This window comes from Trifolium pratense, linkage group LG3 (assembly GCF_020283565.1).
Source record: "Trifolium pratense cultivar HEN17-A07 linkage group LG3, ARS_RC_1.1, whole genome shotgun sequence".
Lineage (NCBI taxonomy): Eukaryota > Viridiplantae > Streptophyta > Magnoliopsida > Fabales > Fabaceae > Trifolium > Trifolium pratense.
In genome coordinates this window covers 535,212-550,258 of record NC_060061.1, presented here as the reverse complement: position 1 = coordinate 550,258, position 15,047 = coordinate 535,212, and the positions used below count along the sequence as shown (strand labels likewise).

General features: G+C 31.8%; 2 protein-coding genes and 1 long non-coding RNA gene across 4 annotated transcripts; all 3 read left to right on the top strand.

Moving 5' to 3' along the window:
- Window positions 1–3,126: 3,126 nt before the first annotated feature.
- On the top strand, window positions 3,127–6,242 carry LOC123918191. The gene is made up of 6 exons (XR_006812716.1): window positions 3,127–3,378; window positions 3,502–3,539; window positions 3,623–3,733; window positions 3,966–4,705; window positions 4,811–4,944; window positions 5,985–6,242. It is a non-coding gene; the product is annotated as an uncharacterized LOC123918191 (long non-coding RNA).
- Window positions 6,243–7,719: 1,477 nt separating this feature from the next.
- LOC123918189 (agamous-like MADS-box protein AGL104) lies at window positions 7,720–10,831 on the top strand. The gene is made up of 11 exons (XM_045970164.1): window positions 7,720–8,358; window positions 8,452–8,505; window positions 8,784–8,799; window positions 8,922–8,983; window positions 9,108–9,135; window positions 9,228–9,289; window positions 9,415–9,514; window positions 9,619–9,660; window positions 9,847–9,983; window positions 10,061–10,251; window positions 10,529–10,831. Exons 1-11 carry the CDS (start codon window positions 8,165–8,167, stop codon window positions 10,642–10,644), a joined length of 1,002 nt encoding a protein of 333 aa, XP_045826120.1. The 5' UTR covers window positions 7,720–8,164; the 3' UTR covers window positions 10,645–10,831.
- Window positions 10,832–12,026: 1,195 nt separating this feature from the next.
- Window positions 12,027–14,682, top strand: LOC123918190. Of its 2 annotated transcripts, none has more exons than XM_045970166.1 (2): window positions 12,027–13,053; window positions 13,223–13,551. In XM_045970166.1, exon 1 carries the CDS (start codon window positions 12,108–12,110, stop codon window positions 12,969–12,971), a length of 864 nt encoding a protein of 287 aa, XP_045826122.1. In that variant the 5' UTR covers window positions 12,027–12,107; the 3' UTR covers window positions 12,972–13,053; window positions 13,223–13,551. The 2 variants fall into 2 exon arrangements, with proteins under 2 accessions (XP_045826122.1, XP_045826121.1); XM_045970165.1 differs by lacking the exon at window positions 13,223–13,551 and adding an exon at window positions 14,437–14,682 and having other exon boundaries at window positions 12,028–13,053.
- The last annotated feature ends 365 nt before the right edge of the window (window positions 14,683–15,047 follow it).

Sequence of the window (15,047 nt, the reverse complement as noted above, 5' to 3'; positions counted from 1 at the left end):
AAGTTTTACTAATGCAGTAATGCTATATAATTTTTATTTCTCCATATACATAAAATAATACAAAATAATTTCATTGATTTATATAAATATTTATAAACAAATTAAATTTTTTTTGACAAACAATTTCATTTTTTTTAGTTGACCAATATAATAATATTCATAATAAGTAGTAAGTCTACCCGTGCGATGCACGGGACAAATATTCAACTGTGATTGATAATTTATGTAGTTTTGAAAAATAAAATGAAAAGAAATTAACAATAAGATATGAACATATTTTTATAAAAGTTGTTATTTTCTTTGGGTCTTGCTAACATGTGCTCTTAGGGCACTTGGTAAGGAGCTTAAAATAGAAGTTTTATATTGCAAAATATAAGATTTTGACTTTGCAAAAGTTGAATGCGCAAATTTTTAGACTAATTTTCTATATGAAGTACCTTAAAATGTGCCCTTAGGGCACATGTTATGTTTTCCCCTTTTTTATAGACGAAATAGTAAATTATTGAAAATTCTCACACACGCCACACATACAAAGTGAAGGGACCGATGTTCGAACTCCGGTCATGGCATCCAACCTATCAATTTTTGCATTTCTGCCAGTTGAGTTCATATTTTTGGAGATAAAAATTGTTATTTCACTTTAAGCAAATTGAGATGCATTTGGATCCTCTATGTTATTTCTCTCATGTTTTCATTCAACATCAATTTCAACCAGTTATCGCTAATAAAAAAAAAAGTCAACCAGTTATATATTTTTTCTCTCTTTTCTAAACTATTTTTCCCCTTCTTTATGAGTCATCACCATTATATGAGAAAAATGAGAGAGAACAACATCAAAAGAGCATGGGAGAATCCAAATCCAATTGAGATCACTTTAGAAGCAATGATTAATGTATTGATAAAATAAATACCGATAATTTAATTTTTTTATAGATATGGGCAAAATGGCAAACTACTAAAAATTCAACACACACAAAGTGGAGAGATCGAAGTTCGAATTCCAATTACGACATCCGATCTAATAATTTTGACTTCTTTGTCAGTTGAACTATAATTTGTAGACTTCAAAAAATATTTTTAGTTTAGTATTGTTTTATTTAAACGCATAAAAATGCAACCTTATAAAAATACACTTTTAATTTAGTTGTTTTTTTAATGGAGGATGACATGGCACTGCCACATGTATTTTTTATGGCTTGCCATGTCACCAATTAGTTTTTTTAATTTTTTTTTCAGTGTTTTTTTTTATAAAAAAAAATCAGTTTTTTTTTGGCACCCAAATCTCAATTAAAAGGGAAAAAATTTCTAATTATTTGCAATTTCTTCTCTAATTAGTTGGTTTTGTTATATCCAAATTTATATGAATGAAAGAATTTAGGAAAATAAATAAAATAAATTTAATTAATTAATAATTAAATTGAGAAAAGGAAAAATTAGGTTAAACAAATTGTTAAAAGACCATAAATGCATAATAGAACCAGTTGAAAACAAAAGCGATGAACGCAGAACAGAACCTAGGATTCATGGCGCCATAAACCTTCCAATCTTCCTAATCCCAAAAATCAAAATCGAAATCGCATTCGGTTTAATTTAATTAAATTATTAATTAACTAAGAAACTAATTATATATATATATATATATATATATATATATATATATATATATATATATATATATATATATATATATAATATTTGACGAATAATTTTTTCTTTCAATAATTTAGTGGCTAAAATAATGTGAAAAAAGAAATTAATGATGGCAAGAATATTTAAGTTACCTTTCAAAAAAATTTAGAAAAAGAAAAATCCAAAAGTGGGATATTGTCTAAGAAACTATAACTATGATATAGGGAAGATAAAAGGTTAACCAAATAAAACGGGGCATATAAAAAGTAGCGATAGTAGCAAAAATCTTTTTCAATTTTTTTAAGAAAAAATCAGAGAAGGAGCTGAAAGGGTTTTGGGCAGGATTATGTAAAGTTTAGGCGGCTAAAATTATTAACATGTGTTTTCTATTTTAATATATAAAGGATAAAGGATATTGCTAAAAGAGTGATTGCATTCTTTGAATTTCTTTGAATTGTAGTTTCCTTGAATAAAATGTTTTTTAATGCATCAGATTTGAATTTGAATTGAGGAGAATGATATTGAATTATTAGGACAATTGATGTTTTTAATGAGTAAATGTAATAATGACATTGATGGCCAAATGAAGGAGAGAGCAGAGTTGTTGAGAGGCCAATATTTTGAAGAAAGAGAAAGGTAAATAGGTCTGATTTTTACATATTATAGATATAGATTATAGATATATTATTTATACTAAAGAAAAAATCTCGCATTTTTCAAAAGGTCAAAATTTCACAGGATGTCACATAAAGGGTGTGTTTGATTTGCTAAAGGGTAAGTACTGGACAGAACAGTACAAGATAGAACAGCACAACACATGATAGAACAGCACAGAACAAACTTTTGGGATATTGAACATTTTTTTGTCTTATACGATATTTTGTTAATAAAATAGTATTTTGGCATTTTAGACAACTTGTACTGCGGACAAAAAGTTGTGTTGTTTAGTGAGGGACAAAAAATTTTGTTTTTGTCCTGTCCATTGCCTCCCAGTTTGTCCAGTTCCTGAAACAGTTTTACAATCAAACACAGTACAACTACAGTTGTCCTGTCCAGTCCCTTATTTTTTGGCAGATCAAACAGACCCAAAATTTTTCTCGCGGGAGAGAATCCACCCCTCAATAAATACATATGAAATGTTGACAAATAATATAATTATCCGGGTGGCACTCATTAATGCAAAAATATACACTCAAATTGTCACCTTGCCACCTTCTCTCTCCATCTTTATAACTACACACATCCAACACAGTTGTAGGGTAATTTTGTACACATGTCACTCTCATATTCAATTTCAGCAAATCCTACATGGAAAAAGACAAAAAACCTACTTCTTTTGGCTGAAATTTCAAATGATATTCCCTCCTTCAGCTTTTGACGAAATGGGCCAACAAATGCTATCCGGCCCAACTTGATCCAGTCCATTTCAGGCCAAACAAAAAAAACTACTTCCCCAAGAAGCATGTTTGACGTGTCTCTTTTCATTATTTTTCAAATCCATACAACTTCTTCTTCTGAGAAGCAGTTGTCCCTTTCATTCTTAGCAAAGGAACAGTGTTAAGTCACTTTCATTACCAACAAATTTGTCTGACTGATATTGAAAAACAGATTCTCAAATTTCAAATTTCAAACTCTCTCTCCCTCTCTAAACAACAAAGCCACAACCTTCTTCACTTGATGAACTTGATTTTCCTTCCAAAGAAGAATCTCATGGATGTTGCTGGGCCGATTTTCATTCTGACGGAGCAGGTAATTTCAAACTCTTACTCTTCGTTTTTGAAATCCCCAATTTTCTTCAATCTACTTTAATCCCTAATTTTCTAATCCCTCTTTTTATTTTATTTTTTCAAATTCTCTCATCAAATGGAAAAGATTTCATTCTGAAACCCGATGCGTGTTCTCCCAAAAGTGTAGGTATCACTCTTGATTTTCAGGATCGTTTTTCTTTTGTTTTTTTTTTTTTGTATTTAAACGATTCATGGGCTGTTTGCAGGTTATATATTTAAGCTCGAGTTGTTGTCTGGAATTCTGCAACAAAGAAGATGAAGAGAAATATGAAGAAGCAACACTCACCATGAAGGAAGCGGCAGACTCAAACTTAGAAGTAAGGGCTTCCAGATCAATTCTATTTTGTTTTATTTTCTTCAATTTGATGTTGCTTCTTTGAGTGGTTATGTTTTCATTTCAGAATTCAATTTTATCAGAAAATGTGTTTCATAATTCAATTATCAGACTAAAATCAATGATTACTTTGTTGTTTTTGTTTAGTTTTGTCTTTTCTATTTCCATTTGATAACTAATATGATATATGATATGAATATTTTTAAAATCTGTAGAATTCTGCATCAATTCCAAGTGAAACCTCAAAATGATGGCGGACACAATTTTTTGTTCAAGATTCAAGTTAAATTGTGTGAAGGGTATCCCCTTTATCTTATTTCCATTGGAATGACTTGGTGAAACTTGTGATTTCTTTCTTCTCTGTCCAGACAAGAAAGTGCAGATAGTATATGATCCAAAATGTTGATTGATGCAGAAACCAATTCTTATGTTAGTTTTGAGATGTCATTGATATATAACATTTAATTGCATCAGTACTAGCTTTTATTTCACATTTCATTTCTTTTATGTGATTTTTCATGTTTTGCTAATGATAATTTTCAGGGGTAAAAGCTTAATTGTTTTGCTAATGATAATTTTCCATGTTTCAAATCATATCATTTAAGAATTTTGCTTACTTATCTTTGTACTACAAATTGATTTTTGCATTAGTATTGTTGTTATCGTGGATTAGTGTTCACTTTGCTAGAGGAATTCACTATATCATGAATTACAATAGGATTGTTCGCTGCGATTGAATTTGATTTAAATTTGTTTCAATTGATTGTTCTCTATTTTGTTTATTGATTTCATTCTTTTACCTTGAGTTATATTTTCAGAAGTGCAGGTTACACTTCTTAATATCTTATTTTTCTGTCAAACAAGATGATTCATACGTTGACACCTACATATCAGTACAATTGGAGTGGACTTTATAAGCATTCACATCCACCACTTAACCTTTGCAAATCTCTTGGTAAATTAATTCTTCATTGTATGTGCTGGAAATTGATTTGTTGTATTATCTGGTCTACACACTGTATGGCTGAAAAAGTGTATTATGTTCTGAACTTATTTTCAGTTTCTATTGGTTAAGAAGATTACATAATGCAAGTATAGCTAAAGTGTGGAATATTTATCTGTTTATAAGATCTGAAGGGAAGCTGTTAGCAAGCTTAGTTAACGAGGATTGACACTGGAAAGATAATGTAGAAGGTAATGCAATACTTGCCTTTGTAAGTTTCTATTGTTATACACTAGAAAGATAATGTAGGAAGTAATACATGTTGCATTAGGTTAGATCGGTAATTCATAATATGGGGTGGAAATGCATTCAGAGAATTCCCTGTTTCAAGTTTGAATGCAAGCTGTTTTTTTTTATTTTGAACACGAATCATACACTCTATTGATGGTTTATTTATTAAAGTGATGACATGGTGCCATTGGCCTTCCTTTACATTGTGTGAGTAGATATCTTGCTATAGATTTCTATGTTTAGCTTGCACTAGATTTTGTGATGCTAGAGCAAGATATGAGTAGGAATTTCTCAAAGTTATCGAGTCACCATTGGTATGAGAGCAATTGTACACTAAAATAGTTAGTTTTGGTTGTAAGATTTTAGGTATTCATTCTAATTCTAATTTATAACAGACATGAATTTTGTTATAATGTGTTTCACTGCCATAATCTACCATGTTAGTTATAGGTAATCTGTTGGATTGTTAGTCATAAGATTCAATGTTTCCTCATAGTCATAAGATTCAATGTTTCCTCATTAATGTTAATGGGTGCAGTGTAGCTTCATAATAATGAAGCAGGCTGAGTATATCTTTGAATTGACAATAAGATTGACTGAATCACGGTGTACCAGTGTAATTTTAGTAAAAACTATACTTTTGAGGTTCAACAAAATTATAGTGTTATCACGATTTTTATAAATCCAGTCTTTTCAAACATGTAAGTATGTAACAAAGCTTATCATAGACAAATCTGTTGCAGCAGGACCAAATGGAGAATTAAGCACAGACTAAACCCTTTGGTTAATGAGAAATTCTTCATATTTATTACCTTTTGATATTTCCTTGACCATTTAATTTATTATGACCTGGTTGGCCTTAATTTTTGTTCAATTTCCACTACGCCATAGCCACTATATTACAACACTGCTTAAAAATTTGATTATTAAACATAAGTATTTTCTTATTGTGTTTTGTTTACTAATGATCTTTTTTTTTTTTTTTTTGTATTTTTTACAGATTAATTTGGTTTTACATCTAAGGGAGATTTGTGGGCCGAAATACAGACATAGCTGCAAAATTGGTTCTAAACTTCTAAAGGATTTATGCATGATAATACAATGTTTATAAAGGATTTTATAGTTTCATTCGATCTTAATGGTCTTAACTTTGTTTAGTTCATGAGTTTATCTTTGAATAGAATTTTAAAAGATGTCTTGAATGAAAATATAGATGACATTATTAAAATATAACATTAAGTTTTGCTCTGTTATGATATATCTACTACATTAGTATCTCACAGTTTTCTCTACTCATCTGATTTATTATGTTGACATGTTTAAATGTACATTCTTAACTCCTAAACTAAACCAAAGCATATCATTAGATTAACTACAATTTAGTAATTCTAACTTCTATGTATTATCGATTCAATCTTATCCAATTAGATTGATTGCAACTTAAGAATTCCAATTTTAATGATAAAATGATTCAATCTCATCTAATTACATTAATTTTCACTTAGAAATTTTAACTTCATAATACAACAGAGTAATATAATTTAAGTTTTAGCATCAATAAATTCCAAATTTTATATCTCTAAAAAATACGCGGGAGGCTTGGCAGGGCTATACGATTTTATGTAGTCTTTATTAAACACACGAGAGGCTGTACGATTTTGACTTTTGAATCTTATTTTGAGTTTTTTTATCGGGTGGTTTTTTATTTTCTAACTCAAGGTGATATCTCATCTAATTACATTAATTTTCACTTAGAAATTTTAACTTCATAATACAACAGAGTAATATAATTTAAGTTTTAGCATCAATAAATTTTAAATTTTATATCTCTAAAAAATACACGGGGGGCTCGGCAGGGCTATACGATTTTATGTAGCCTTTATTATACACGCGAGGCTGTACGATTTTGACTTTTGAATCTTATTTTGGGGTTTTTTTTATCAGGTGATTTTTTATTTTTTAACTCCAGGTGATATTTCATCTAATTACATTAATTTTCAATTAGAAATTCTAACTTCATAATACAACGTTGTAATATAATTACGGTTAAACTACACAAGATTGATGATTTGTTAGTGTCATTTTCTTATGTCATTATTTAATCATATAAGCTATATGTGCCCGTGCGTTGCACGGGTCCGATTACTAGTACACTAACATATTGAATTGAGAGTGACGTGAGTAATATTATCTAGATGGTACAATTGAGAAAGGAAAAAAAAAAGATAATTAGTATTGTATAGAAATTGAAATAACTCAATCATTTTGGGAAAAATTTCTTTTGCAAATGTCTGTCATTGTTTGTTTTAGTGTAATGTGGTGTGTACTATATGGTCTCTAATAGCTATCAATTAAGTTGTCTTTATGAGACTTTTATCCTCTCGTTATATACGTTTATTTGAGTATGTGTTTGACTCCGAGCTAATAGAAAGAAACAAAAAAAGAAAGAAACAAAAAAAAGGAAGTAATTGAGATTTTTCACCCTCTTCATATTACATATAGAGATCATCTATTTGGAGAAATGAAACTCCTTTAATTAATTTTAATACCTCAAGAGTTAAGCTCTCAGTTACCTTGGAAGTGAACATTTAAACTCACCAAACAAAATCAAGCTGAAAAACACTAGACAAACATGTTTGATATATTACCTCTAAACATGTTTGATATATTACCTCTTAACATCAGACACAAATTCCTCTCTTTTATGGGACAAATCCCCACGGTTTTCATTTTGATTCATTACATGTTCATACTAAATGACAATTCCATTATAGAGAAATCACGAGGTTCTTAAAAGTTGAACATGCAATTCAAGCAATTTACGCAGCAATTCGTGTTAAAAAGTATGGCAGAAAGTAGCATCAAAACAAGAAAATACCTCTTAGAAGATTAATAGAACAGAACTTATAATGTTATTAAACTTGCTCTTCAAGTTATTATCTTATCTGCATTATACAAACCGCCATGATCTCGCGTCACTTTCCATAAATGCCTAACAAAAACAAAATTCATTTACCGAAATTTCTTCCTTATTTTCTTCGATTCTTGACACATAAGTTTCACAATGCATTTCGCGCATGGCAACGTGTGCTTGAATCATCTCAACTCATCATTAATAAGGCGTGTTTGGTGTTGCTTCTTTTTTCACTATATATCTAACTTTTATGCATCATGAAGTGAATGAAAAAGATGGGGAGAGTGAAGCTTCAAATCAAGAAAATTGAGAACACAACGAATAGACAAGTCACTTTCTCGAAGAGGAGAAATGGTTTAATCAAGAAAGCTTATGAACTTTCTGTTCTTTGTGATGTTGATGTTGCTCTCATCATGTTTTCTCCATCGGGGAGAGCCACTCTCTTCTCGGGCAATAAAAGGTTCGTATCGAATGATTATATATATATATATATATTTGTTTTGAAAATATTTATAAAATAACTTACTCTCTCTTTTTAATATATGGTTTGAAGCTTCGAAGAAATTCTAGAACGATATATAAATCTTTCGGACACTGAACGTGGAAAGTAAGTATTCTCTAAATTCGGGTTTGTTGTCGGTCAACAATTACACACAATCAGCATGTCAGTGGTCGTTTGATCGAAATTGAACCGTTCAGATTTCAGTAACATATTTTAATTTATAAAAAAAAAAAAAAAAACTACCGAGCTTAAAATTTGGACAGTCTCGATCCAACAATCGCCATAATAATCTTATATCCTTCATACTTTATACTTATTATTTTATCCTGATGTTGGTGTTACCTTTGATCTATGTGAACTTTTGTTACCGTGCAACTATGAAGGCTGCATAATGAAGAGGTGAGTAATTTATTTAGCCTTGCTTTGTATCATCCTAAAATATAATGTTTTAATTTGAACTCAACAATTTTCAAATATTGCTGAGAATATTCTGAAATTAAAATTTTTGATTGTATTTGTAGAACATTCGAAAGCTTCTCCGTAAATTGAAAGTGGAAACCGATCAAATTTGTCAAGTTCGTAGGTATTTACTGCAGATACTTTCTAGTTTGATTAATCTAGATTTGAATCTTAGTCGATTATTAACGATTGGTTAGTAACCTTTTTTTTTTTTTGTTTTCAAAACATTTAATCATGTTGCTTTGCAGCCCTATGGTTACAGACCCTCAACTCAAGGTATTTGTATATTTTAATCTAGATTTATATTTTTTTCAACTTTAAATAATGTTATATATGTTGGTCTAATGACATTTCTATGTTAACTTCAGGAGGTTCAAAGAGAAATTTTAATTTGGAAGACTCAATTGGAAGAGATGAAGAATCGACTAAGGTTTTGGTCCCTTTAATTGCTAGTTACCATCTATATTGAATAAAAAACAAAACCAGATTCTTAGATGTCTTAAAAGGATCATAGAGCATGTTCATCAATGTTTGATTTCATGCTATAATTTTTAGGATATTTGAAGGAGATCCTTCTGAGATCACTACATTGTGTGAAGCTGAATATCGCGTACAAGTACTTCAGGAAACTCTAAAACAAGTGCAACTGCGAAAAGTAAGTTTTATAGCAGCTACACCATAAACTCACTACTACTGATTTGTGTATACTTAGAATGTTGAATTTGTATAATCTTTCTAACTTACATTTTTTTTCAACAGTGCTTTTTGGAGGAAGAGCAAATTTCTCATGCATCTCCACAGGTATATATACAAATATTTATTAATCTGTCACAATGTAACATTCCCTACCTACTCTCATCATTAAAATGTGTTATGTAAATATAGTTTTCATTCTTAGATGTCTTAGTCTCTTAGATGAAAAGTACCCTTTATTGCATCTAATCACTTGGTTGCAACTTGCAACTATAAATTAATTATTATGATTAGGTACATCTTACAAAAACTGTAGATGTAGATGGCTTTGTTGCTGGAACTACAGAGAATGCATTAAGCTGGTTTCCACAAGGAGATACCAACGATCAGATTCTGAACTTTGTTAATGCTTATGGCCCTCCTCCTCTCAGGTATTTTTTATTGGCATTGACTCATTTCAAGTAAATTTGTATCAAATTATTTATTATCTCTTTGTTTCTGCAATCAGCGATCAACAAGCAATGAGTACTGTTGTTAATATGGTAACGCCAACTTCGACCCTTCTGCATTCTGGAAACATCAATGGCGATTGTCAAATTAGTCCCGGGAATGGTACAGACGCTGAAATTAATAATACACCTCAGTTTGGACAAATTACAGACAACAATTTGTCCTCTTGGGAGCACCTCCACCATTTAGGTACTTGAATATATTCCTGATAAATAATGAATTATGTCATGTCGGTGTCGGACACCGACACTTATGATTACATTGAATTATGTCATTTTTTTCAAATTATTATCAGTGTCGACGTGTCAGTATCCATGTCGTGTCCGCGCTAATGCAATATAATCACTAAGGACCTACTGTGCAAATTGATGATAACATTTTTCTTCATTATTAGTTCTAACCCAAGTGCAGTTTTGAAACCATTGTTTTGTAATGAATGCTGTATTGATGTTTGAACTGTATGCAGAGAATGGTGCATTATCAGTTGCAGAGACAAGAGACGGACAACTACTGGAACAATATCTTTCTCAAGTTGCCATGGCAAATGTTTTAATGAGTAATCAAGATCAACTTCAAATATGATATATGATCTCTATGTACATGTTTTTTGTAATGCTAGAAATATTAAAATGCATTTGCAATTGCTCAGCTAGCAGCTGAAAATAAAATGGTTAAGATGTGTTAGTAATTTAGTATCAATGTTGATGACATATATGTCAGAATGTCTGCAGTACAATTTAATTGGCTGAGTGTAGATGCAACATGCTAGAATTTTATGAATCATTGTTAAATCAAATTTGTTCGCCCTATAAATTTAATAAAAGAGGCTTATGGCTTTACCTAATAAGATTCAATTTTAAAAAGTGTCGTCTCTTATAACGCCTCAAACCCTTTTCACGAAACAACCTCTTCTGCAACATTTGTCGGTCTTTTTACCCTCCTAATATCATTTCTACTTCAATGATCCGGGCGGATTACCCGGAAAAACGCCTTAAAATAGAGAAGGTTCTGGAGGAGCTTTCCACAAACCGTGATTCCTTGGTAAATGTAAATTTGGGGCAAAAGGCGGCCTACGAATTGATTTGATTATCGTCATGCGTGATTGGGAATCAAAGGGACTAGCAGACGTACCATGAGACTTTCTCGTCGTCAGCTTGCTTTGGTTTGGCTTGTTTCCGAGAAGAGGTGAGCTGCTTACACTGTGAGGAGACAGGAGCTCTCGAGCTTAGAGAAGTTCCCTAGGCTAGACAGAGGTCTAGGGGGAGTCCGAATAGAGGACTCTTTAAACCGGTGGGCCTACATATGATAATGTCGAGCCGCATTCAATGCAACATATTTGAGAATGCTCCTAACTCCTAAGAATGGCCAAAGTTGAGATTTGAAAACAATGAATATGTTACCTTTCTAACCTTTGGGTGCTCCAGTGGAGTATACTCAAAGCAATGTTATTTTATTACACACAAAAAACGACTGTCTGAACTTTATCGCATGTTCTTAATTGTAAAATCTTTATTCTTGAATCCATCTTTTTCTTTTTTTTCTTTTCTCTCACATACCAAATCAAGGGTCACAAATTCACCGAACTCCCAAGTCAATTGAGGCATCCTTTCTTATTACACACACCATCATTGCACCAAATAGACCCTTAATTTTTGTTTTTTTTTTTCAAATAATTTAGTGTCTTGACTTACATACATTTGTGTGGAAAAATTCAACTTCTTAACCCCTCTAATAATATATCTTTATAACTACCAACTAAACTACACTTACAACACATATCATTTGTGTTTAAAATTGATAAAATTTGATTACCAAAACTAAAGAAAATTATCACTAGAAAAGCAGCTGCTAATTAATTAGCTCACTAAACTGCTTGTGTAATGAATGTATGGTTTCCAAAATTACTCAAATCAAACAAAAACTCAGTTATTTATTTATTTATTTTTCAGTGAGCGGAAAGGAAGCAGTCCACGTGGACCTGCACAAGATTGAGAGAAAACTTTACCTTTCTTTACCATTTGAACAAAAAATTGAGAGTTGAATCAATGACCCATCCAAACCCTAATTTTTCGGTGAGTTCATCATATCATCATCTTCATCACCTCATGTATCCATCATTACATCATCACTTTATGTTTACAAATACTTTCCATATAACAACAAATCAAAAGCAACGATATGCAGCAGGAGTAGTAGTTTCATTTTCACTGAGTAACAATTCACAAAGACAAATTAAACCTAAACCACCTGCAAGAGACAGAGTAATAGATTTCGGAAAATACAAAGGAAACATGCTAGGAACACTACCTTCAAACTATCTCAAATGGGTTTCAAAAAACTTCATAGCACGTGATTTTGAAGATTGGGCAAAGCTTGCAGATGAAGTTCTTGCAGATCCAGTTTACAAAGACCGAATCGAATGGGAGTTTGCTTATAATCTCTTGAGTGGTGACAAAGCTTCTTATGCTTCTGTTGTTGCTAGATCTGGTAGTGTAGCGGTTGAACTTCAAGAGATTAGTGAGAGGTTTGGTTGGGATAATGATGATAAACTTGGTTGGAGTAAAATTGATTTTAAACGTCTTGGTACTTCTTATGGAGGTAGAATTCCTAGAATTGGGAATCGTAAATCGAGTGATGCCGATGCCCATGCAAAGACCAACCAGAAACCTTCTGCTGCTGCTGCTACTACTAGTAATAGTAGTAGTAGGAGTAAGAGGATGGAGAGAAGAGAGAGACAGAAAATGAGATTAAGGAGTAGTGCACATGAAGAAACACAACAAGAACAAGAGAAGGAGGATATGGTGGGTGATACTGAACAAGTTAAAGATGATGATAGTGTTGTTGGCAGCCGATTCCCTGGACGTCAGGCTCTTCTCCGTAAGGCCATCAACCGCCGCAAAATTCCTTAAACTAAAAGATTAGTGCGGTGGCAATCATGACTGTATGTATGCAGTGAACATCGATCAAGATCATTTGGAATTTGTCTGAAAGGTAATTAAAATCTGTTGCAAAATTGTTCTTATTATTTTAGTTATTGTAAATATAATTAGCTGTCACATTAGTCTTAACTCAAACAAAAACACAAGTAAATTGTTAAATTATTCTTTCCATTAGTTGCATTATTGTTAATAACAGAGATTTTCTTCATCGTCATTTCTAGCCGGTACAATGCATGGATTCCTACACTAGTTAAGTGCAATTTGAAGAAAGAGAAAAATAATAGAAACACTAAGCATGTGTCTAAATAGGTATACTCGTAATTATTTTTTAAAGGTCAAGTGTGCACAAGCTTGTTTTAATCATTGAATCAATAAATTTCACCATTGATCAATATGCACATCGCATCTCATTTGATCTAATTGTAGACTTATTGATCATCTAATGGTGAAAACAAGTTTGTTCATGGTGAAAGATTTGTTTAACTTGTGCACTTTAGACAAAAACTTTTTTTGAAACATGTATACTATACTCATAATTATTATACAGATACAAGATATACATGAGTTTTGTTAATTTGTATTACTTTCCATCCACCGTTTAGCCTTAGGTATAGAAAAGTACTTATTGTTACGCTACTAAACATTATCAAATTGTTTATGGCTCCGTTTTTTTTCCTACAATAAGTTATTGTTCTGGTCTAAAACGTGATAATCTTCCCTATTGTATGTATTATTGTTAATAAAGCAGTCTCTAAGGCCATACAAGAACTAGTCCCCCTAGTCCAGCCATCTCTAAGGCCATGAATCCTTAGCTCGGTCGTACCATGGGTCATCAAGCCCTTTGGTGGGTTACTCACCTGTAGGTACTGTACACAACTCCCGAGCGTCAAGACCGATAGGGTGCAGGCACTCTAAGAGTTCTGAGTACCTGCTAGTTAATCCCCTCTCGTTGGTGGGGTACTGACCTGTAGGTACTACTGTGATCAACAATCACTGAGTACCGTTAGTGTTGTTGATATGGTAACGCCAACTTGGACACTTCTAAACTCTAGAAACATCGATCACACTTGTCAAATTAATCCTAGGGATGATGCAGAGGCTGATATTAATAATGCACCAAGTCCTCAGTTTTGACTTTTGACACCAATTAATTGTCCTCTTGAGAGAACCTCAATTGTTTAGGTGCTTGAATACATTCCTTTTTCCTTTTTTTGATAAATTGAATACACTCCCTAGTATAAATAACTATAGTTTGTGTTATATTACTCAACTTTATATTAGTTGAAAATACAATTACTGAACCTTTACTTTTTTGTTATATCAATTACTGAACTTCGATGATAAGATAATAGTTCTGGACTTTTAACCCCTAGTGTAGTTTTAGAGACATTGTTTTGTAATGAGTGTAGTTCATTGATGATTGAACTATTTGCAGAGAGTGGATCATTGTCAGTTGCAGAAACAAGAGAAGGACAACTATTTGAACAGTCTATTTCTCAATTTGTGCTGTCAAATGTTTTACTAAGTAGTCAAAACTCAAGATCAACTTCAAACATGATTATAAAAAAATAAAATGATGTATGGTCTCTATGTGCATGCTTTCTGGAAAACTAGAAAGTTTAAAATGTATTTCCACTTTCTCAGCTACCGGTGAAAATAAAATGGTTTGGATGTTTATCCATGTTTATGACTTGTATGTGTGCATAACAAATTTTATTTTATTTGATTGATAGACAAGATGGCAAAGCCATTGAAAACTCACACACAAAGTGGAGTGACCGGGGTTCGAACCCCGGTCCTGACGTTCGACACTAACAATTTCGGCCTATGATTTGTGGACTGTGTGCATGACAATTTAATTGGCTGAATGTTGAATTTGATGAGTCAAAGTTAATCTACACATAAATTATCATAAACAAAAGCAGCCGGCAATTAGTTCATAAAAACTGCCAAGAGCAGGTTGACTAGCTGCGAAATACTTACATTTTAATGGATGAAACACACTAATGTAATGGCATTGAAGGTGAGCACAGCACAAGGAAAAAC

Excerpts from the sequence above, each read along its gene's own strand:
- LOC123918189 (XM_045970164.1), top strand. The coding sequence starts at position 8,165 with ATGAAAAAGATGGGGAGAGTGAAGCTTCAAATCAAGAAAATTGAGAAC. Across the intron at positions 9,290-9,414 it reads GAGATGAAGAATCGACTAAG|GATATTTGAAGGAGATCCTT; the intron begins GTTTTGGTCCCT and ends TATAATTTTTAG. Across the intron at positions 9,984-10,060 it reads TATGGCCCTCCTCCTCTCAG|CGATCAACAAGCAATGAGTA; the intron begins GTATTTTTTATT and ends TTCTGCAATCAG.
- LOC123918190 (XM_045970165.1), top strand. The coding sequence starts at position 12,108 with ATGACCCATCCAAACCCTAATTTTTCGGTGAGTTCATCATATCATCAT.